Below are 25,756 nucleotides of genomic sequence, written 5' to 3'. Positions count from 1 at the left end.
AGGCTAAGAGTAGAAAACTTGCTTCTTTCCCTAATGGTAGCCGAGCATTCTGGTCTCTTGCCAAAACTATTGGCTGCAACTTTTGTCCATCTCTGATCCCACCTCTGTCAAAACCAGATGGTTCTGTTGTCACTTCAGCCAAGGATAAAGCTGCCCTGCTAGCATCCCATTTTTCTTCCAACTCATGTATTAATGATTTGGTTAAACACCTCCCACCACTCCCAACATGCTCCAATCGATGCCTCCTGTGGTTTTCTGTCAAAAGGATTTTGACGAATCTTGATGCTAAGAAAGCTCCAGGTCCTGATGGCATTTTTCCACTTGTTCTCAAAACCAGTGCTCCTGAACTTACTCCTGTTCTTTGCTGCCTTATTTCACTTTCTTATTCCAAAGGTGTTTTTCCTTCTGCTTGGAAATTTGCTCATATCAAGCCAGTTCCTAATAAGGGTGACAAATCCCTCCCATCCAATTATCATCCCATTGCAATTACTTCTACTCTTTCTAAAGTAATGGAGAAATCAATTAACCGCCAACTCTTAAACTACCTAAAAACCTTCCATCTGATCAACAATAGCCAGTATGGATTCCATCAGTGTCGATCCACTGGTGATATTCTGGCTTATGTTACCCATTTACGGACAAATTCAATGGAAAAGTTCAGTGAAACACAAGCAGTTGCTCTTGACATCTCAAAGGCATTCAATCGTGTTTGGCATAAAGGTCTTCTAAACAAGCTTCCATCTTATGGTTTGCCAACTGTTTTTTGTAATTGGTTATCCAGTTTTCTTTCTGATCGCTCACTGAGGGTGAGGGTAGATGGCTCTCTAACTTCTAATTTCTCCACTAATGTTGGTGTCCCCCAAGGTTCAGTTCTTTCCTCCACTCTTTTCCTCTTGGTATTAATGACCTTCTTCCATTGACTGGAAATCCTATCCATAGTTTTGCCAATGATAGCACATTGCATTCCACTTTCAGAAACCTTGCCCTGCTCAATCAGCTTCAACTTCTCGAATATCCGCTACCAATTCCTTAAATGCCGATCTCCAGGTAATTCTCCAGTGAGGCAATGACAACTTAGTTGATTTCAATTCCTCTAAAACTCAGTCCTGTTTTATATTTTGCATAAAGGATTCTTTTGCTCCTATGCTTATCTTTGCTGACACTCTGATTTCTAGGCAAGATGATTTATCTGTTTTGGGGATTACCCTGTCTTTTAATCTCTCTTGGCACAGGCACATTACAAATATTGCTTCCTCTGCATCTTAAAAAAAAAAAAAAAAAAAGTGGCACCCCCGCAACCAGGTGGGAAGGGGCAGCAGTGCATAGCACACGCTTCTTGATTAGACTGGGGTTCGAGCCCGTCACCACCAAATACTGAAAGGTCAGGGAATGATCACCGCATATTCCCGGAGCAATGTGGCCTTAGTTGCTAATGCTCGTAAAAACCAAATAATAAAATAACAAATAACAACATCTAAAAAACTTGGTTTTTTTTCTTTCGCTCTTGGCGTCACCTTTCTTCCAAACAGCTGTTCACTCTGTACAAATTGCAAATCCACCCTACCACGGAATAGTGTCCCACATCCTGGGCGGTGCCTCCAAAACTCCTCTCAGGCTTCTAGATTCCATTCAGAAGAGGGCAATTAGGTAATTAATGACTCATCCCTAACAGAGCCTCTCCTCTCCTCTCGCTTTCTTGTAGACATACTGTTTCTGTTTGTTGTTATGTTTGTTTGTTATTTGGTTTTTAGGAGCATTAGCAACTAAGGCCATATTGCTCCGAGATATGCGGTGGTCATTCCCTGACCTTTCCGCATCCTCCGTATTTGGTGGTGACGGGCTCGAACCCCGGTCTAATCAAGAAGAGTGATACTGTTTCTGCTGCATGCCTTTGCTACAGATACTTCTATAGGCACTGTTCTCCTGAATTGGCTTCTATAATTCCCACTCTCTTTCAAAACAGTCCAAACACGTGCTGCCACCAGCCAACATCCATTTACTGTCCAACTTCAAACTCACAGAACCAACTTTTCATCTTCCTCGTTTATTCATTCAAGTGCTGTTTTCTGGAACAACCTTCTCTCATACGTATTTCCTGAAAATTAGTCTACAGAAGTTCAAGTATAATGTCAAAAAATATCTTCTTTCGTCTTCTCAACCTCCAACCCAAGCATGGTACTGAGTACTATAGGTTCTAATACCTCTCGTGTTTGGGGTTTTCATTAAAAAAAAAAAAAAAAAAAAAAAACCACACACACTACTTATGTAGTTAAACTTATGGGTAAATTTTGTTGTAATTACACTGATATTGTATAGTTAATTTCTTCCCAGAACTTATGTCTTGTGCATTTAGTCTTCATGCTTTAATGTAAGTGCTCTAAATCCCTAAATTCTAATAAAGTGAATGCTGTTTTTACCAAATACAATCTAACTATATTTAAACAAAAATATTTTTTAAATTCATAACTTACTCCTTTAGACACCGGACAGCCTTCATAGGTCTCATATGTACCCAGTTTCTCAGCCAATTCACAACTGGCTTCCAGGGAAGCATAATATAACGTTTCAAATATTTGAATGTTCAACTTTTGTGCTTCTGGGCTGTCAAAAGGATACCGTAATAGAATGAAAGTATCTGCAAGTCCCTGAACGCCAATTCCAATTGGTCTGTGTCTTTTATTCGATACTTCTGCCTAAGCAACAAATTTGTAGGTTAAAATGACAAGAAATTATGTACCTAGTATATGTTTTTGATATTTATTGCATTATAAAGCACTGTAAATATAAGAATACCTGGCACATATACATGCACAAAAGTTTGCTGTACCAAGAACTAAAAAAAATTGTATTGAAAAATAAATTCACAAAATTAACAAAATAAATAAAATAAAAATTTACTCATGTCCAAATTACAGGTTAAAAAATGCATAAATGCTGGAAAAAAAACTAAGAAACAGAAAATCTGTTGTATGATTGCTTATAATCTTTGTCAATTTTAATAATCTCTGCTGAAATCAAACAACAGGTTGATAAATATACTTAGTCAATGACTTAGCTTTGTACTAATGTTGGAGAAAAAAGTTTCATATTCATATATACAAGTAGAAAACATTTTAGGGCTAAAGCCTCAATGTTGCATCATTTTAATATGTAGCAACCTACTAAAGTAGTACATAATTGGCATCATTTAAGTATATCTCATATTATGAATACCTTCACGAGATGCCATGATATTGACCAATGGAGAAGAACATTGTTACTTATTCTCAGCAGATACGACCCAAACGGCACAATTTCGAAGCTAGTTGGCTTCTCCTTGGTGGGCGGGCAGATGCAATAGCACTAACTTATACATCAGTAAACTTGCTCACAACATGAGGCTTTAGCCCTAAAAGGTTTTCAGTCTGATAATCAGTTGCATACCATCAGACCATCAGGCATCTCTCATATTGCGGAGTTATACTTCACAACTGGGTTGTCATCACTGCAACACCAGGGTACTTGCCCACCCACCAATGAAAAGCCAACTAGCTTCGAAATGGTGCCGCCTGGGTGGTGGTATATGCTGAGAACAAGTAACAATAGTCTTCTCCATTGGTGAAGCGTTACTTATTCAAGGTAGTGCAATATCATGGCAACTGATTGTGAAGGTATTCACAATATGAGTATACTTAATGATACCAATTTCTACTACTTTAGAAGGTTGCTGCATATTAAAATGGTGCAACAGCACTAACTTATACGTCAATATACAGGTAGTTAAATCAGTTATAACTACAAAAGTGAAGATCCAATAATCTTAACTTTTATGATGTCTGTGCACTTAAATATGAATCCTTTACTTCTATATGAGAGTGAAGACATATTTCTAGTTTGTCATTCACAGGAAGGTAATAGCTGTTTTACGCAAAATTGAGGGCTAAATTTTTGACATAAATTACCATTTTCAAAAAATTATGAAATACTAAACATGCTACTGACAGAGATATTAGTATTTATACTGATAAGATGAACAACTACGCTGAATGTTTCTGGTCAACCCTGGATTAATTAAACAATTAATCTAAGGAATTTAGTCACTGAAATTAATGATCTGCAGGGAGACTTACTTCACAAGTACAGGTAATGTTGGCAAAAAGTTGTGAATTAGGATTGAATTTGTAAGTGTCTGCAATTCTGCCGAGACACAATAGGAGAAAGTATGATGAGAGCCTTGGCAATCAATTTGGCCTGGATAGATTGTGCAAGGCTCATGGGGTAGAATTTTTCTCAAATTGGTCTGTGCTTGTTAACAGGAGAGACTGTTTCTACAAGAATGGGATATACTTAAATAGAAAGGGTGCAAGAATATTTGCTGATGCTATTGAGACTGTGTTAGATGAGATGGAACACTGCTAGCTGTGGACTGGAGATGTGTGAACGCATCTCCAATTCACAAAGGGGGATCAAAGTGTGACACGAGTAATTTCAGACCTGTTAGCTTAACTTCTGTTCCAGGGAAAATAATGGAGTCACTGGTTAAAGAAGAAATACAGGACTATCTAGACAGGAAAATTCCTCTAACAATCCATGCTGCAATTATACTATAATCGCAGCATGGATTGTTAGCAGGCAGTCTTGTCTGACCAATCTGATTGGATATTATAATGAGGCAACAAAGGAACTGGATGCAAAAAAATAATTTCAATACCATACACTTGGATTTCTGGAAAGTTTTTGATACTGTTGCACATAACTGCAGTACAAATTAGAGCAGTGTGGAATTAAGGGAAAGTTACTGCTACGGATAAAGGGATGGTGGAGTGGTAGAAGACAGAGTGGTTATCAACGGACACTGCTCTTCGTGGACTAATGTTATTAGCTGGGTCCCCCAGAATTCGGTGCTGGGATCATTGTCATTTTCTATATTTATCAATGATATTAATGGAGGCATATCAGGCTTAATGTCTAGGTTTGCAGATGATACAAAGGTTGGCAGGGTGATTAATGACAGGAATTATGGCTTGATACTGCAACAGGATGTAGAAAAATTAGGAAGATATGCTGAGAAATGGTAATTGAAGTTCAACATTGACAAATGCAAAATACTACATACTGGTAGCAGTAACCTCAGAGTGGTGGAAAATCAAAAAGACCTTGGGGGTAATTGTGCAGTCAGATATTAAGTTCTCTGATCAGTGCAGACAGGTGGCCAGTACAGTTCATGGGAGTTTTGTCAATGATATAGAGGAATTTTGCTAGCAGTAATAAGGATAAGGAGGTGATTATTGCATTGTATGAGGCAATGGTCGGGCCACATCTTAAGTACTGCATACAAATCTGGACGTTTCATTTTAGGAAGAATGCAGAGCTGCTGAATGGGTACAGAGAAGGGAGACAAGATTGGTGAGGGGAACAAAAGGGAGCTCTTACCAAGAAAGGCTTCCATTCTATTAACTGCAACATTTAGAGACGAGGCACCTCTGAGGTGATCTGACTGAAGTGTTTAACGTTTTGAATGAGAATTGAACAAGCTCAATGCTGATGGGATTCTTCCTCTTGTTCAGACTATGCACGAGGAGGCACAAATTAAAATTGAGGAAAGATGGGCACAGAATGGATGGCGGAAGTTTGCCTTTAGGCAGGTGGTTAATAGCTTAAATAAATTCAAGAAAGAATGAGAAAACTATTGGAGGGAATGGATAGACAAAATGGGAAGGCTTTTTTTTTCCCCTTCTATAATGGCTGTAAATTTATTGATTTATTAAATTTGTTCAAACAACAAAATTTAAAACTTTTTTTTTAACAAAAAGATTTAATATACCATCTCAATAGCAATGTACAGTAGATATGAATTGTATCTAAGTAAGTTAAATATATTTAATTTTTTATATACAGTGCAACTTCTCCTAACGGACACCTCTCGGAATGGATAGACAAAATGGGAAGGTTTTTTTTCCCCCTTCTATAATGGCTGCAAATTTATTTATTTATTAAATTTGTTCAAACAACAAAATTTAAAACTTTTTTTTTTAACAAAAAGATTTAATATACCATCTCAATAGCAATGTACAGTAGATATGAATTGTATCTAAGTAAGTTAAATATATTTAATTTTTTATATACAGTGAAACTTCTCCTAACGGACACCTCTCGTTAACGGACATCTCTCTACAACGGACATTTTAAAATTCCCCAACTCACCTCCATTGGTTTTAACGTGTTTGCAGCTTCTGTCTAGTGGACATTCTCTGTAACGGACGTGGACAGGCAATCTGCACTGTTTCGTTAAGATTAGCACTTAATTTGATCTCCCCATAACGGACAGCGGGCAAGCTCGTGTGCCTCAATCGTGTGTTTATTTTCTATTTCCGATTCTATGAATTTTATCAAGGTTTACGTCGCGGTTCTAAACCCTTTTTCAAGAATTTTAAGGCACGTGTAAAACTTCTGATGAATTCGGTGTGTGCAGGGAGGGGGGGGAATATGGTCGGCCTTTCGTCTTTTCAGTTTCAGTTTTCAGTTTTGTTCAGTGTCGTATGAAGTGCACAATGTCTTCTCATAAACATTTAACTTTAAAAGATAGTCGAACTCATTAATGCGTATGAACGGCAAAAAAAGTGTTCGCAATCTCGCTGTAAAATTCAAAATCGGCAAGACGCAGGTAAGCGACATCCTAAAGAAAAAAAATGAACTGCTCAAACAATTTTGGCAACACGTAAATGAAAAGGTTCAAAAATCATTCCCGAAAACTGTTGGACTTCAAATTGTATAGAGTTGGACTTCAGAGTAAATGAGTTCAAAGCTTCTGTGGGATGGCTAGACAAGTTCAAAACTCGGCATAAAATTTCTTGGAAAACCGTAAGTGGTGAAGGTGGATCTGTTGATACTGGGGTTGTAACAGAGTGGACCGTCAAATTGGAAGATTTATGTCGTGATTTTGAAGCTAAGGATATTTACAACTGTGATGAAACAGGGTTGTTTTTTAAAGCTCTTCCTGAAAACACAATGAGTCTAAAAAACGAAAAGTGCCAGGGCGGAAAAATTTCTAAGGAACGCTTGACTATACTATTGTGTACAAATATGCTGGGAGACTTTGAACAACCTCTTGTTATAGGAAACCCACAAAATCCTAGTTGTTTCAAGGGCATAAAGTTTAATCTTTTGGATGTTGACTGGAAGTCTAATAAAAAAGCGTGGATGACACGAGATATCATGAGCGAATGGATAAGTCACTTTAACCAAAACATGATTCGTCAAAACAGAAAAATTACTCTTTTCATGGATAATGCTGCATCTCACCTGCACATTGAATTGTCCAACATTCAAATAATTTTTCTGCCACCAAACACATCTGCAGAGTGTCAGCCCTTGGATCAAGGGATAATAAAAAATTTTAAACTTCACTACAGAAAACGTGTTTTAAGACATCTCATTGCAAACACGAACGATGTAACATGTGCGAGTGACCTTGCAAAGAAAATCAGCATCCTAGATGCGATTCAATGGATTTCCTCTTCAGTAAACGCAATTAGAAAACAAACTGTCGTGAATTGTTTTGTAAAGACTGGCTTCTAAAATGCAAAAATTGAAGTTGTGAACAGCAATGTGGAGCACCAAGAAGAACAAGAACTTCAACATCTATTGATAATGTACGATACTTCCGCTACAAAGATATAGACTCAAACCTCACCACAGAAGATGGTGCTCTAGATATCAATGACATTATCATCGATATTTTTCAAGAAGTTCCTCATGAGGATGAAGAAATGGAAGGGGGTCATTCTGTCGAAGATCATATTAACGACAAACCACCGATGAAAATAGAAGAAGCGCTCATACAAATCAATTGTTTAAAAATGTTTTTTTCACCACTGAAGAAGATACTGAAGGACTTTCGATGGTTTCTTCACTCCAAACAAATGTTGAAAACAAAATTATCAGCCGGAAGAAGGTGCAGAAAAAAATAAGTGATTACTGTATGTATTTTTCATAATATGCATAGCACAATTGTATGTATATTATTTACAAAAATATTGTTCAAAATCTGTATATATTTTAATTTAATTTTACATTAAACGTTTAACGATTTTTCTTTCTTTCTTTTTTTTTTTCTCCCTCAGACTTCTTGTTAGCGGACACTTCTCTCTAACGGACACATTTTCGTTCCCCATGGCTGTCCGTTAAAGGGAAGTTTCACTGTATATATATTTTTTTAATATAGCAAAAACAAAGGGAGGGAGAAATTAAAGCACACATTGTAAGATATACACACAATATTTAACTATTAAAATATTAAGAAAATTTGCATCATACCCATGACAAACACAAATGGAATTTCAAAAAAAGACTTCAAAGAAACATTTTTTCCCTATCAGTTATCAATTATATAACTGGTGATAAAATTGTGCAACCAGCCGAGATCATTATTTTAAAAAATTCAATGTAACCAGCAGTTATATAATTATCGAGACCTGCTAATATTCGTAAAATCAGACAAATGGTAACTTACTGTGATTTTCTCTTGTAGAGAATCTGTGTCCTCGTTTTGAATTTAAATCAAATAAAAATAGAATAATAAATAGAGCAGTGTTTCTCAAGATGTAGTCGTAGTGGTATGTTAATATTCGTAAAATCAGACAAATGGTAACTTACTGTGATTTTCTCTTGTAGAGAATCTGTGTCCTCGTTTTGAATTTAAATCAAATAAAAATAGAATAATAAATAGAGCAGTGTTTCTCAAGATGTAGTCGTAGTGGTATGTGAGGCAAGAAAGCAAATGTATGAGCTTATGCAGCATCAGCAAAAAAAAAAAAAAAAAATATCTACAAAATAATTCCCTCTAAATGTTTGCCCAGTTCCTCTTCACATTTATTTAACCTATCAACTTCCACGATAGATGGAAGTTTGTTCCAGCAATTAACCACCTGCTGGCTAAAGGCAAATTTCCACACATCTATTCTACAAGTGTTCTGTGAAAAATCGTAATTAATAATTAAAGAAATAAAATAAATTTATTTTGCTTATTTGTAGCATACACCACTTTTGTATCATTTTTAACACCCCCCCCCCCCCATTATTAATATACTGGTATAATCAAATAGAAAACAGAACACTATTTTGGGGGCTTTTGTATAAAGAAGTATGCGTAGAGGCAATGACAACTGTGAAAAAGTAACAATATAGTGATCTAATATGCCACTCGTATAAGATTTAGCCTGGAGTACACGGTTGAAGGAGGGGGGGGGAGCAAACCGATATCATAACTAAACTCACTTCCTTGAATAAATCTTTTTTGATTTATACAATTTGAACAAAATGTTTTTTCCGTCATACCTCTGGAATGAAAGGTGGTTATTCTGAACAAAATTAATGTTCTGATAATGAAAATATCAATCTTTTACTTCTGTCACGTCTACAACAAAAGATGTACACATTTTTTAAATTCCTTCTTTTTATACAATATCAGCATACATGGTTGTAATTATTACACACAATATATGTTACATAGACATGTTTTCCACTCAATGATTTCCATTTATAGACCAGATGCTTTCCTGTTTAAGGAACCAACAGTAATCTCCCATCATGGCAGAGTCCCAGCGACCTTGATATAGTTTTTCCATTGCAGATACGTCCTGGTGGAAGCGCTCTCCTTGTTTATCACTGACATCTGCTAAGTTTTCAGGAAAGAAGAAATCCAGATGGAAATGAAGGAAATGCGTTTTCAATGACATTCTGCACCCCATGTTCTTGTAACATTTCAGCAAGTTTGTCACCAGTTGCTCACAGTTCTCTTCTTTTCTCATTCCGAGGAATCCGTGTACCACAGACTTGAAAGATCTCCATGCAGCCAGCTCAACATCATTCAAATTCCAAATTCATTCAGGTTTCTTTGAAATTCTTCATCTTTTAGGAGCTTTCTTATTTGAGGACCTACGAAAATTCCTTCCTTCAGCTCTTTTGCATGAGATAAATTTGGAAACATTTTCAGTAATATGCTAATCCTCTGCTTTCTTTATCCAGTGCCTTAGTGAAATTCTTAATCAGTCCAAGCTTGATATGTAAAGGGGGAAGAAAAACCTTTGGGGATCAACCAATTCAACATACTTTTTGCCGGGAATATATTAATCTCGCTTGTCCCAGTGCTGTACGACTTCGTGTTTGGCTGTTGCACGCTATCCCACAAATACAGGAAACAACAGTATTTAGTGAAACCACCTTGTAACCCAACAAAGCAGTCCAACCACTTTGAGATCACCACAAATATTAAATCATAGTCATTGTAACTTATAGCAGCAAGAATCTGGGACATACTATCGTAAGTTGTTTTCAGGCCAACAGTATGAACAAGAGGAATTGATGGTAAAATATTTCCATTATGAAACAATACTGCTTTCAAACTTAGCTTTGACGCATCAATGAACAAACGCCATTCAGAGGTATTGTGATTAATGTTCAGTCTGTGCATAAGACCAACGATATCTTTGCAGACAACACACATGTTGTTTTACATTGCAAAATACCTTGAAAACCCTTCATTTCACTTACGATATATTGTAATGTTTAAGTCAAACTGAATGCTGCAAGGCATCATATGTTCAAGAGAATAAATTATCTATATAATAGTGTAAATACACCACAGATAACTCTTAAACAAACAAAAAAAAAAAAAAAAAAACTACAATAGTAGTGTAAAAAGGGCATTGTTTTATCTCTATCTCATATTGGGCACCTCCTTCACAATGAGTTGCCACGCATTGCACTACCTTGAACAAGTAACACTTCACTAAAAGAGAAGGCTATTGTTACTTATTCTCAGTGGGAACCACCACCCAGATGATACTGTTTCAAGGTGGTTGTTGTTTGTTTGTTATTTGGTTTTTAGGAGCATTAGCAACTAAGGCCATATTGCTCCGGGGATATGCGGTGGTCATTCCCTGACCTTTCCGCATCCTCCATATTTGGTGGTGACGGGCTCGAACCCTGGTCTAATTAAGAAGTATGTGCTATGCACTGCTGCTCCTTCCCACCTGGCTATGGCGGCACCCCGTTTCAAGGCTTGTTGGCCTCTCATTGGTGGGTGGGCAGGTACCCTGGTATTGCAGACATAACAATCCAGTTGTGAAGATGCCCACTGAGAATAAGTAACAATAGCCTTCTCTTTTAGTGAAGCGTTACTTATTCGAGGTAGTGCAATACATGCCTACTCGTTGTGAAGGAGGTGCACAATATATGATACAGATAAAATGATGCCCTTTTTACACTACTATCATAGTTTTTTGTTTGTATAATATGGTGTATTTACACCGATATTATATAGATAATTGTAATGTGTGTACCTTTGGCGAGTAAGTTCCACTGTTGTAGTCTGGATTCGAGTAATTCAGCCTTCTCTTTGGGTAAGCCCAAGTCTCTGATCAAGTTGCTTAATTCTTCTTGTTCGATGTAGTGTGGGGCCTTTTCTTTTTCTCGTAGTCCAAATCATGTGAAGTATATGGGTACGCAACATCTGGTAAAATGATGTCTTCTGTACCTTCATCAGTACTTCCAATACCCAAGATTTTGGTGGCACAGGTACTGGCAAGTTCTTTACCATGTGGCACTGGCCTAATTGCTGATGGCATATTTGGATATTTCATGCAGTGCTTGCTCTTTTTGGAAATACCTTTCATTTCTGTCCTGCAGAAAAAGCAGTCGTTGAAATGATTCTTGGGCAAGAGCCACACCATAGGGATGGCAAAAGGTAATGCTCTCAGCATGTCATATAACCACAGCCTTAAGTTCATTGTAAAAGTAACACAACAGATATGTGGAGCCCAATTTTTTTTTCTTGGTCATCGATCTTGCAGCTGAAGTACATTGGATGTGCAACTTTTGTGACATTGTATATTTTCTTCCTCTGAGTTCCACAAACATAACAGAAGTTGTCTGGGTGATTGATGCAAGTTCTGTGCTTTGTCTTCTCCATTTTAACAATGCCTTAACCTAAAAACAGTAAAAGCAATTGGTAAATTTGAACAGAAAGTGAATTCTTGTAGTGTAGTTTATCATACACTATATATTGAACAGTTGAATGGTGTAATAAAATTAACAAAAATACTGACTTGTCTGGAAAATTGCATCAAAATCAAAATATACTATATTGCAAGAACAGTAATGATCTACTTGATTAACTTTTAGCCCAATAAACAAAACCAACCAAAAGTTGATAAGTTTAAAAATTGCATTTCAAACAGTAATGATATCGTTGTACAGAATCCAGTTATCTATCTATATCTTAAAACTGATACATGATAGGAAATTTTTATGATTGATTTTAAATTCTATACATAAAACCTGACCAGAAACAACCATTGATTTGCTGGAGGTAAAAATCATGTTGAGTAGTGTTATCAGTATTTCGAAATCATCATCAGCCATTTCCAATCCACTGCAGGATGAAGGCCTCTTCAGCAACTTTCCAGTTTCTTCTGTTTTGAGCACTGGCCACCCATTTACTACCCACAAACTCGTGAATTTCATCTATCCATCTCCGCCTTTGTCTTCCAGGATTTCTTCTAGCTCCTCTTGGGTACCACTCTGTTATTTTCTTAGTCCATCTGTCATCATGTCTTCGAGCTATGTGTCCTGCCCAAGACCATTTTAGTTCTTTAGTTTTGATAAGAATGCCCTTTACTTGAGTTTGCTGCCTAATCCATGTGTTTCTCTTCTTATCTAACAGTCTGATTCCCAATATAATTTGTTCCATTCTTCACTGTGTAGTTCTTAGCTTCTCTTCCATTCTTTTGGTGAGTGCCCAAGTTTCACTTCCATAAGTCATGGTGGGGAGTATACATTGATTCATTATTTTACGTTTCAGAAAAACTGGGATATTGCTCTTCAGTATGTGATTATATTTCCTGAATGCTATCCATCCAAAATTTATTCTTCTCTTGACTTCCAGCCATTTATCATTATTACAGCTAATAACTTGTCCCAGATAAGTATATGACTCCACCTTTTCAATTACTGCTCCTTCAATCATTATTTCCCTTTCCGTGGCATACTTGTTCATCATTACTTTTGTTTTAGCCATATTCATCTTTAGTCCAAAATCCTTACTAACTGTGCATAACTGATTAAGATTTTCCTCTAATTCTTTGGGATCGTGGCTTATGACCACAATGTCATCTGCAAATCGTAAATGGTTTAGGTACTCTCAGTTCACATTGACTCCTTTCTGCGACCAGTCTAATCTTCTGAAAGCTTCCTCAAGGGCAGCAGTAAACAGCTTCGGAGATATTGTGTCTCCTTGTCGAACTCCTTTCTCGATTTTAAATTTCCTACTGTCTTTGTCTAGTCTAATAAAGGATGTAGCACTCTCATATACTTTCTTCAAAATCATAATATATGGAGTATCTATGCCTTGTCTTTCCAGTGCCCGAAACATTGCCTTATGCTGTATGGAGTCAAATGCCTTTTCATAATCCACAAATGCCAGGCATAATGGTGTTTTATACTCATTTGCTTTCTCCATTAGCTGTGATATTACGTGAAGGTGATCCATAGTTGAGAATCCTGTCCTAAAGCCAGCTTGCTCTTTCGGATGATTCTCATCAAGTATTCTTTCTAATCTGTTAGTAATGACCCTTGTGAACAACTTGTAGATGTGGGATAACAAGCTAATTGGTCTATAATTTCCAATTTCTGATTTATCTCCTTTCTTATGCAGCAAAACTATGATTGCATTATTCCACTGCTTAGGCATCACACCTTTTCTAATGCACTTTGTGAAGAGCCTTGCCAGTTTTTGTGTTATGTCTCTTCCTCCCAATTTTAACAACTCTACAGTAACTTCATCTTCCCCCGGGGCTTTCTGATTCTTCATTTTCTTCAATGCATGTTCTACCTCATCAGGAAGAATATCGGGTATGTCGTATGTGTTGCTACTTTGCAATCCATCTTCCTCACTGCTAGCATCATTCCCTCGCTCCTTGTATAATTCTCTATAGTAGTCTTCTGCTATTTGAATTATGCCCTCTCTGCTGTTTATAAGTACACCATTGCTATTCTTCAGTTTCAGTATCATTTGTCTTTCTGTATTACTGCTCATGGTTGCTGATTTAAATCCTTTGTTTTCTCTTAATGCTTGTTCTACTTTTCTTGTGTTAAATCTTCTTATGTCCTCTGAGTCTCTTTCTAATGGCTTTGCATAACTCAGTATACTCAATTTTCTCCCTGTCAGTGTTTTCCTTGCTCTTCATTTGTCGTCTTCGGTTCATCATGACAAGTGTTTCTTGACTAATTTTTTCTTCTTTGGATTTCTGTTTCCCTATAGGTTTCTTGGGCTTTATCACTTTCAGAAAGTTGTAATATTCCTTGTCGATATCTTGGTCCTGAGCAGTCTGCAGAAGCTCAAACTTGTTCTTACGTTCCAGTACATACTGCTTTTTCTCCTCTTCTGTTATCTCGAAGACCTTTGTATTATTTACTCGAGTCAGTTTTTTCCTTTCCTTTCCTACATCTATATCAAGTGTACATCTTACCATTCTGTGATCACTTCCAACATTTACCTTATTCAGGACGGTAACGTCATTTACAATATATCTTCTGGTAGTGAGGATGAAGTCGATTTCATTAGTTGTTAATACATTTGGACTCTTCTATGTCCACTTTCTGTTCACCCTTTTCTTGAAAAAAGTATTCATTACTGACAGTCCTTGAGCTTCTGCAAATTCCACAAGTCTTTCACCAATTCTAAAATTTCCTATAGTTCCCCTTTCTGCGCTGTTTTGTCTTTTTCCAACCTTGGCATTGAAGTCCCCCATAATAATAGTGTAGTGGGTTTTCCGCTCATCTAGAAGACTCTCAATTTCAGTGTACATTTCTTCAACCTCTTCATCATCATGGCTCGATGTTGGTGCATAAATCATTATAACCTTTAGCTTGTATCTCTTAGAAATCTTGAGTATTAGTCTTGACACCCTTGGTGATGTGGTTTTGAATTCCAAAATGTTGTTTTTAAAATCTTTATGGACCAGAAACCCATCTCCACCTTCACTCCTTTCACTGTTTCCATTGGTGTACAGCAGATTTCCACTTGATAAACTTATAAGTGATTCATTTCTTCTTCTTGTTTCAGCCAAACCAATGATATTCCAATTCACATTTTCTAATTCCTTTTCCAGTTCTAATATCCTGTCCTCACCGATGAGTGATCTTACATTATAACAGGCCAAGTCCAGTTTCCGTGCATGGCCGCCTGGTCGTACCCAGAGATTCTTAGCACCCTCTGCTTCCACTCTGATCCTCTCGCTGCCGTAAGAGAGGGAGTGAAAGCTTCTGGAGACTGAGGGCCATTTGTTTTGTTGTGCTGTTATATGCTGGAGAGTTTGGTCTTTTCCTCTTCACGCGGACCAGGCGTCTTGAAGAGAACCACTCTACAAATTCGCTGCCACCTAAGTGACGTAACAGGGCTTACCATCGAGAAGTTGTGCATGAGTGGATTTTAGGGAGGCAGGCCAACTGGACTTATCCTAAATCTTCTGTAATAGAAAGATATTGGATCCATCAGTGTTTTAGGCTGAGTGTTTGATAACACACAGGTTACCTGTTCCCCTGTAAGCCCCATTTCAAAATATTATTATTAAAATATTATTATTGAATTTTGTATCACTATAATTTTGTGGACCATGGATTTGTGGTTGACAAAAGGAACCTTAAAACGAAAAGAAAGTACTTCTAGTTTTGCAACTGTGGTCGATGAAAATGAACACAATATTGTTACACTTCAAAGTGAGGATGAACAATCACAACCTTTTGTTCCCCAAAAATCTGAAGTGAAAAAACAGGAACCAACTAATAAAATGAGAGTATGACGAGTTATTTGAATTTCGGCTTTACATGTGTTGGAAGTAAAGATTCCGTTGTCCTGATACACAGTGCATCATATGTAATAAAATATTAGCAAACAGTTTTTTGGCTCCCGCTAAACCTGTGTTTTGTAAGTGTTCCGTAAATATATTGTGAGATAAAAAGTGTTCCTTGAATAAAAAAGTTTGGGAAACGCTGAAATAGAGTATAATAGGATATTAAGAAATATTAAAATTTAGAAATATTATATTTTAAGTCAGAAAATCTCTTACCTGAGATTTTTTTCAGGAATAATTGCATCCAGGTCAGATGTAATCAGAATAGGTGAAAACAGTATCAAAAGACCCACTTAAAGATGGATGAACTTTGCAACAGGACAAAGGAATAAAAGCAAGCTTTGAGCCTAAATTCATGCATGGTGAATAAATGGAAGTATAATGGGAGATAATTACCCGAAACTTGCCGAGGGCTTTTCGTTTATACCATTTTCTAAACAAAAAATGCCTAACCAAGCTTCGAGTAATTATCTCCCACCATACTTTCAATTATTTGCCATATGCCACAAGGAAACGCCTCTAAGATTATGTGAAGTATTGGCAAAAGATGGCATGGATTTAGGGATCAAAGCTTGCTTTTATTCCTTTGTCCTGTTGCAAGGTACACCCATCTTTAAGCAGGTTTTTTAATACTGTTTCCATCTATTTTGATTACATCTTACATGGATGCAATTATACCTGAAAAAATTTTCAGGTAAGAGATTTCCTGATTTAAAATATTTCTAAATTTTAATATTTCTTAATATTCTATATACTCTATTTATTATTATATTTTATTTGGTTTAAATTCAAAACATCGATTTAAATTCAAAATGAGGACAGATTCTCTACAAGAGAAAATCATAATAAGCATTTGTCCGATTTTACGAATATTAGCGGACCTCGATTACAGAGTTGACATACTAGACATGTTGGACAGACAAAGTTGTCTGTCCAATGTGCGAAGTATGAAGTTTTGAGACAACAGGATTCCCATAATGTTTTTTATACAATGCATAATTATCTCAAAATATATTTATTTAAATAAGAATTCCATCTTGGAACTTTCTGATCCTATCCTGCATGTATTTTTTTTAATCATTCCACATATAAATTTAGAATTTAACTTTTCCACTGAAATTTCAATGAGCATATACTAGTTGTTCCACAAATTTCTTAATATTCTGTATGAAAACAATATTCCTATTTAAATGCTAGAAGATATAACGAATAACAATTCACATAGAATTAGAAAGAAATAAGGAACCATTAGGATAAAGTAAACAACATCATAAACTCCCGTCTGAACACTAATTAAACATTTATTTGTCACATACCTCTGGCACAGGATAATGATTAATATCTATGATCTTGTTCAAATTCAGGGTAACAACTTTGGTAACTTGTCGCAATTTTTCAAAATCAAATTCTCCATCTCTTACAAATCTGTTGAGGGCGATTGAAGCTAGGTTACAAACTGCAACCTAGAATGAACAAATGAAAAAAAAATCCATATAATTCTGAAATTATAAGTATATAAAGCAAAGGTTTGTTTGTTAATTCACACACTGTCATATGAATTTTTATGATGAAAAATAATTTTATTTTTTAAAGATTTTTTTTTTAAATTGCATATTTTGTCTGTACTAATTGTGGTCATGAGCTACATGTCAGCTGAAAAGGCCGGAATAACTCACAAAAGGAATGCTACTTTCTCCATCTGATAAACACTGTATACAAATCGGTGATGGACAGAAAATGGAAATCTGGTGTCCTGAGATATGTAAAAAGCAGGAGACTGCCACACATGACCAGCTGATACTACTCACATGCAAATCACTCCTCTGATATCTCCTGCCCGTGGATATAAAAGGAGGCTCTAAAGTGTGCAGTATGAAGAGCAAGGAAGGATGCACAAGCAGATCACCATGACTTTGAACAGGATTTTACCACTGCTGCTGTTGGCAGGAACATTTGTGAAAAGATGGCAGAATTCATTATATGGCATAAGGAAATGCCTTTAAGATGATGTGAAGTATGGGCAAAAGATGGAAAATGAACTAAAAACTTTGCTAAAATGAACAGCAGCTGAAAATGTATACTTGCAACAGGCAAACCACAGCAAAATTGTGTGTGCAGAATTCAACATGGGTGATGGACAAGCTGTTTCCGCAAAAGAGCCAGAAAGCAGCTGCACTTTCTGTTGAAAGATCATTGTGGATGAATGGTGTTTGTATGCTCAACAGTCCAAGGCAGTTCCATAATGATGACACTTACCTGGCATGGCCAAGTAAGCATGCCACAGGCCAAGTCTTCTCATTATGGAAGATCCACTGGTAGAAGATATGTCACCATTGTGAACATTTCTGTGTGTCCTAAACCAGTGTCTTCTAGGCTAACACTACCACAACTCCTAAAAGATCACACTGCTGAGTATGGGCTCTCAGGGCCATGATTCAAAGTTCACAAGAATGGCTTCCTCCCAATTACCTGATATAGATCCTACAGAACATTTGTGGGAATACTGAGCAGAGCCTACGGCAGTTTTCCCCAAAATGGTGGTAGAAACTTGTCATATGCTCAATTTATAATAGGTTTTTCCTTTAACAAGGGTTTTTCTTGGGGATGAATGGTGACAGATTAGGCATTATGTCAGTCAGTGTCATACTGATTATAAATGGTGGCCAACACCATACCAACTGACTTTTGGTAGGTTTCCACTATTCTGCCCACCATCCACATACCACTTAACACAGTAATGAAGAATGTGTGTGTATATGTAATAGCTAAAGGTAGACACGTGGCCATTTTCTGTGAAACAGAACTTGCTGAATGTGTGTATGTTTTTTTTTTTTTTTTTTTTTAAAGGAGACTGCAAACATGCATGGTTTTCATAATCTACAGTCCTTGTAAACTGATTTATTAAGTTGAGGTCAGAAGAAACTTGCTAACAGTTGATTTGAACATCAGAATCTTCTTTAATGACAGTAAAAGTTAATACACAGTTTAGATAAGAATAAAAATAAAACGATATACATTCACACATAAAACTACTGATTTAAAACAAGGTAAAAGCAAGATAAAAGGTAAGATAAAGGCTAAAAAATAAAAACCAGAATAAAACATGGTAGGTTTTAACATCCCAGGATGTGTTTGTCAACCATTAAACTGTAAAGCAATGCTATGACAAATAAATGACTGAATGAGAGCAGTATCAGAATAGGATTGAAGGATTATGTGACTGGTAACTACTCCCACAATATCCTACAATTCCCTCTGTGATCCATCTGAATTATGACATGCTCGTAACAGGGTTAATAAGGCCTGAACTGCAATTGAAGTAAGCTGTTGTTGTTTGGTTTTTAGGAGCATTAGCAACTAAGGCCATATTGCTCAGGGATATGCGGTGGTCATTCCCTGACCTTTCCGCATCTTCCGTATTTGGTGGTGATGGTTGAAGTAAGCAGGGATAGTGGTAACGTAAAGCGATTCCAACCAGCATGGTGATATGGCTGATGAGCACAATCTACCACAAAAACTCGATCAAGATCAAGTGCACGTCCCACAGTCCAAAAATCTTTGGCTAGTGGGGAATCCTCAATCTCCTCCTCGTGGATAAATGATAAATTTTTGTCCATGCAGTCTTGCAGATGCTGCTTAGATTGGCCCATGCAATATTCATTGCAGTTGGGGAAGTCTATACAATAAATCACTCGACTCTGCATGAATAATGGCAAAGGTGATTTCATCTGTGAGATCACTGACAAGTAGGATTTACAATACCGAGATCCCAAATACCGGTATTGATACAAAAATACCAGTTTTTTGGTACTAATTTTTAAAAAAAAAGTTTATAATTTTTTCACATAAAGGTTATAAAATCACCTTTATGTGATTACGACATCATTATCTCTACTAGCAAATGTTCGATAAATCATCGATAGGACACCATGCAACACTGCAACCTGTCCACAATTCTCGGACAACTTCATGTCTGACCGTATCGTAACTTCCAAGTCCCGTTCCTCCACTACTGACTTTAGTTCAACTCCACCAAGTGTATAAGTTATTTTGGGGTTGCTGTTCCCCAGGTGTAAGACCATGACTTTTTCTGAATTAAAGCATATAGCTGCCACTTTTCTGACCATCCTGGAAGTCTATCTAGGTCACTCTGAAGAAGCTCTGCTTGGCGGTGATCATTAACTACTCTATTGATCTTTACGTCATCTGCAAGTTTAGATATCACACCTTAATCCCTTTATAGATGTCATTTTAAGATAATCAAGAACAACAGTGGTCCCAATGCTTATCCTTGGGGAACCCTGCTACTTACATTAATCCAATCTGAGGAATAATCATTTATTACAACCTCCTGCCTGGTGCCCTCAAGCCATCGTGCTATCCATCTAAGGATTTTCCCTACGATTCCAGCCTGCTCCAACTTATAAAGTAACCACTTATGTGGGACTGAGTCAAATGCTTTGCTGATATCAAAATAAACAATGTGAAATTATTCTCTAAATCCAGCTCAAGAGTGACCTGTCAAAATGGTTTACTAGATTTGTTAAACATTATTTTCCCTTTTCAAAACCATGCTGTGTATCCTACAGAATTCCATTTCCATCTAAATGATCCTGAATTCCATCCACCCCTGATCATTTCCTCCATGATTTTCCCTACTACTGAAGTTAGACTGACCGGTCGGTAATTTCCCATTACACTCCTAGAACCGCCTTTATGTTCCAATTTACACCAATCCAAAGGAATCTCTCCTGAGTCCAGTGATGCTCTCATAACTAGCCTTAATGGTTCAACGCACTCACTTGCCACCTCCTTTAAGATTATAGGGCATACGCCATCAACCACAGGAGCCTTACTCGCCTGTGAGTGCGAAAGTTTTCTCATTAAATCAATGTGTGAAATTTCAACATCACTAATTAAATTTTTTTCAACCTCACCCCCATAATTTCTCATTGACGTAAAGGGTTTTTCTTCTGTAAATATCGATGCAAAGTAACTGTCGAGTTCATCTGCAACAGCTGGGGTATCTAATATTATCCCACGCATTATATATGCGTCTGATCTGATTGTCCTTCTCTTCTTTGCATTTATATATGTGAAGAATTCTTAACTGCACTCTTTGCTCTCTCTCCCAGACTCAGTAAAGGTAGTTCTCGACTTTAGGAGTTAATTCGTTCCTAGCGTGCACTCGTAAAGTGGGAATTTATTTCACATAGACATAAGGTTAAACATAGGGGTTACATTCTCAACAATGAAATTAGTTAGCTAATTAGTTTATGTTTAACTAATTAAAACTAAATGAAAACGAAGCCTGTAAAATCAAGCAAATTATAATAATAGAGAAATTATTTTCAACTTACAAATGTTAAAGAATGTTTATTCTTCATCATCATCATCGACTAAATGCACACTCGTTGATCACTCATTATTGGCTCAGCACTCGGTTTGTTGCACAAGAAGTAGTCATCTTCAAAAATGCTTCAAGAGGTATTTGTTTCCAAGATAATCTCTTTTAATTATAAATTTCACGATTGCATGCATAAGGATTTTTTAATGGCACACATAAATTGCAACTAACATGATTCTCATGGAGTAAAAAGTTTACGAAGCTTAACATAAAAAAGGAATGAAGAGATTGTTTTTTATACGATTGAATATTTCAGTAAAGACAAACACATTTCATCAAAATAACGTAAAAACCCACACAATTCCAGCTATCGGTATTTTCGCAAATGCAAGAAGATAGAGTTTACTACCCGTTTATAACCGCTTGCAGTAACAGAAAAGCCCAATAAACCGGAAAGTGCAAATTGTTTTTATTGTTTTATGGTTATGACCTCCAGAAATGTGCTTTAGAAAAATATCACAAATGCGTTTAAAATTGATTCTTATAATGGAACATATGATAACGATGAAAGTGTATGCATTTTAATGATTTGAACTGGTAACTAATACAATATACAAACCATGCTCACGACCTTTTATATAGCCTTAAGGTCATGCTCGTGACCTTAAAAACGACATTTTCAACTTCCGAGATCTTGAAACGAATTATCCAAAAAAACAGTGTTATTGGGTTTATATGATATTTTAATGATACGATGGTGTCTCTGGAAAGGATTAATATCGTAAAGCTGGGTACACTGTATTGCATAGCTAAGCACGTGGTTTGAAATGCGTTATTAATGAATGTTTAACTTTCATTTTTTTGCAATTAATGTTCATATTGTCGATTTTGTTGTTACTTGAGGGGAAAAAAAACTCGTAAAGAGAGAACTGCCTGCATAGTGAAAATTATACTTCGCTGAATAAAACGTCTTTCTCCTTCAGAAAATGATGACTATAATTCAACCATGGAACAGAACATCAGTGAACAAAATTGCCTGACTCCAATGAGATTTTAAAAGATGAACTTTAGTCGGAAATAAATGAAATACTTAACTATTTTTGCTAAAAAAGTTCAAAGCATAGAAAATATGGACTGAGATTGTCTACGATTATCTCAGTACAATAGTACCAGAATAGAATCCGAAAGGACGTTTTCTGCTGCTAATCAAATATGTACCAAAAGTAGATCCATTTTAAACTATCATACTATTGATTGCTTGTTTCTTCAGAGCTCACTTTATTCGGACAGGTAGTGTGGATGCTTAAACATAACTAACCTTTGCAGTAACAATATGTATTTTTTTTTGTTTTTAGAATTTTTATTGTATTTAACTGTATTTTTAATAATTTTTTTCAGAATATTTATTATTGCAATAAATGTTTATTTAAAACTTTAATTCAAGTAATTACAATACTTGTTTTTTTCTTACTTTATTAACTGTCATCAAAATTTATTGAGAAAAATGTTTGTTTTTGGAATGCCGATATTGTAAGCCCTACTGACAAGACATTCTGGGCCAGAAGTAAGATACACAGGACTCCTACCACTTGCTGTTATTTGGTTTTTTGGGAGCATTAGCAACTAAGGCCATATTGCTCTGGGATATGCGGTGGTCATTCCCTGACCTTTCCGCATCCTCCATATTTGGTGGTGACGGGCTCGAACCCCGGTCTAATCAAGAAGCGTGTGCTACGCACCGCTGCTCCTTCCCACCTGGCTACGGAGGCACCCTTACCACTCGCAAGATCACAAAATTACACAGAAGTAGCCCGGGTAGCAGGAAATAAATGCTGTGGCTAATAATGGAGTATTCTGAATGCATGTGTTATGAGGAGAAGAGCTGTACTTGTCCAGTATTATTTCGCTCGCTCGCTCGCTCTCTCTCTCTCTCTCACACACACACACACACACACACACACCTGGCATAATCTGATGCCATGTTAATCATTAATTAAATCACTTGCAAAGCCTTTTCATGGCATGAATAATGAATACATCAGTAGAAATTTATTGGCTTATGATTCAACAATAAAACTAACGGCTGTGAGCACAAACAATAAAAATACAATTGTTACTGAAATTTCATTGCATGCGGAAGTATAAAATGAATTTTCAAAACAACTGACTGATATAGTCATTTCATTATATGTTGATATAATGAAATGACTATATAATATATTTCCTAAAATACTTTGTATCTGTATATGCAACCTTCAAATAATGCAAGAGAGAAGTAATTTTTCACCTCTCGAATTTCAAGCAAACTTGTATGAATGAACTACAATTTCTGAGCAGAAACTTAAGGCTGGAAAGAATAGCAGCTTCTGCTTCTAATAATTTCCTATAAGTTAAAAAACTTTTAGCATGTTAATCAAATCTTCCCTGTACTGGAAAACTTGCTCTGATGTGTCAGAGCAAGTTTTCCAGTACAGGGAGGACTTAACAATACTGCTCTTATGAAATATTGCAATTCCAATTATGACATTTTCATAAGAAATGGAATAGCAGTTGAGTGGTATAGAAACTTCTGGAATGAAAAAAGAAATTGCAATGACCTTAAAATGAAATTATATCTAATGTGTTAAAGACAGATACTGAGTTACTGATACTGCAAAGGTCCATTAAAAAAAAATAAATAAAATAAAATAAAAAATAAGATAGAAATACATACAAAATAAAGACAAAAAGAGAAACAAATGAAAAACATTGTTACCAGCAAACACATTCTGGCAGCGATTTTCTTTCTTTAGACTCTACTGCATTTAATCCCCTTTTATCAGCTAAGAAACACTCCTTTCTCTACTTTGCATCTGGCTGAAAATTTTATCTATATTGTGGATTCTTGTATATAATGACATTCTGTTTCTTGATTGTAAAAAAAAAAAATAATAAATAAATAAATTGTGAGGTAATTAATTAATTGAGACTACACTAAATCACGTGGCAAATCTGAGCAATTTATTATTGAAATTATACAACTGAAACATCTCAATGCCAAACGATTCTGGCTGCTTCGGGAACTCACTGTTTCAGGCTTGTTTCCTGAAAGCAGGAAACAAGGAGTTCCAAACGCATGGCCAGAATCGTTTAAATGTTTGGCATTTCAATGTTTCAATAATAAATTACTTAAATCTACTATGTGATATAATAGTGTGGTCTCGATTAATTAATTATCTCACAATGATGAAAGATCACATACACCCCCTTCTAATTAAAACTTCGCATTTTAAATTACACTAGCTGATATCTCTCTGTGCTTGCTAAACAAAAGCACATTGAGTTTTTCATCAGCAATATGTTAAATTTTTGTTATTGTTAAAATAACCTGATATAAACTAAAGTTATATACTAATAGTGCTACTTGCAAATGAGCATTTCATTTCCATAACTGATCATATAAATTATCACTACAATTATGGAAATCTTAAGTGCAGTGCGATTCATAATCTATTACTTAATATTTAACTGAAGTTTAGTTTCAGTTAGCACACGATATGTAAACTTCTCCACCTGGAAAGGTTTTTGGGGATATTTATCCACAAAATATACAGGTAGTTCCTGACTTTAAGAGTTAATTCGTTCCTAGTGTGCGCTCGTAAAGCGAAAACTCGTAAAGTGGGAATTTATTTCCCATAGATGATGTTAAAAATTGGAATTTTGTTCTGAACAATGAAACTTGACCATAGTAATGTTAAATAAAGGTCGACAAAACAATAGTTTATGCTTAAACAATGATCTATTTATCCAAAGAAATGAAAACATAGCTTTTAAAATCAAGAAAATTATAATGGTAAAGGAATTATTTGTTATACAAATCTTAAAGAATGTTTATTCTTTATCATCATCGACTAAATGCACACTCGTTCATGGTTCATCAATTATCGTTGGCTTGGCACTCGTTGTTGGTGTGTTGAAAGCACAAGGAGTTGTCTTCTTTGGAAATCTTCAAGAGTCGCTTGTATCCAAGACAGTCTTCTCTTTTCTTTATAAATTTCAAGATAGCATGCATAAGCATTTTTTAAATCAGTAGCATATTTTCTAGTGCACTCAAAATTTGAATCTTGTGGCTCAAAAATCTCAGATGCCTTTTCTGTGTTGAAAGGCTTTGTCAAGCCCCTTGAGAGTGAAGGAACGAATAGGAGTTTCAGCTGCTAAACCCTCTTCACATTTTGCCATTTCAATGAGGTATTCATTTGAGCTCTCCATTGTGTACTTGAAGCAGATCAGTGAAGTCAGTTGTAGAAACCTCAAGCTGCAATTGGTTAGCAACATTTATGACAAAATAACAAAACTAGATCCCATGCTTGTTTTGTTATTTTGATTGCATCTAAAATATGGAATTCTTTAAGAGTTGGACCTTCATCCTTATCTCTGCCTGAACAAATGCATGCACAGTAGTACTGTATTGTATAGCTACACAAGTGGTTTGAAATGCCGTATTTATGAATGTTTAGCATTTATTTACTGCAATTAGTGT

At 36.0% G+C, this 25,756-nt stretch overlaps 1 protein-coding gene across 2 annotated transcripts in view; it reads right to left on the bottom strand.

Moving 5' to 3' along the window:
- The window catches only part of RnrL (Ribonucleoside diphosphate reductase large subunit), a 206,738-nt gene that overhangs the window by 72,198 nt on the left and 108,784 nt on the right, over positions 1-25,756 (bottom strand). For both annotated transcript variants that reach the window (XM_090381486.1, XM_090381487.1), the window contains 2 exons: positions 17,207-17,353; positions 2,472-2,693 (listed from right to left, as the gene is read on the bottom strand). In XM_090381486.1, coding sequence (XP_090237612.1) covers positions 2,472-2,693; positions 17,207-17,353 — 369 coding nt within the window. The remainder of the gene's footprint in view (positions 1-2,471; positions 2,694-17,206; positions 17,354-25,756) is intronic.

This window comes from Mastigoproctus giganteus, chromosome 9 (genome assembly GCF_048544385.1).
Source record: "Mastigoproctus giganteus isolate SK-2022 chromosome 9, ASM4854438v1, whole genome shotgun sequence".
Taxonomy (NCBI): Eukaryota; Metazoa; Arthropoda; class Arachnida; order Uropygi; family Thelyphonidae; genus Mastigoproctus; species Mastigoproctus giganteus.
The sequence above is the reverse complement of the archived record's forward strand: the minus strand, read 5'-3'. Positions and strand labels throughout refer to the sequence as shown.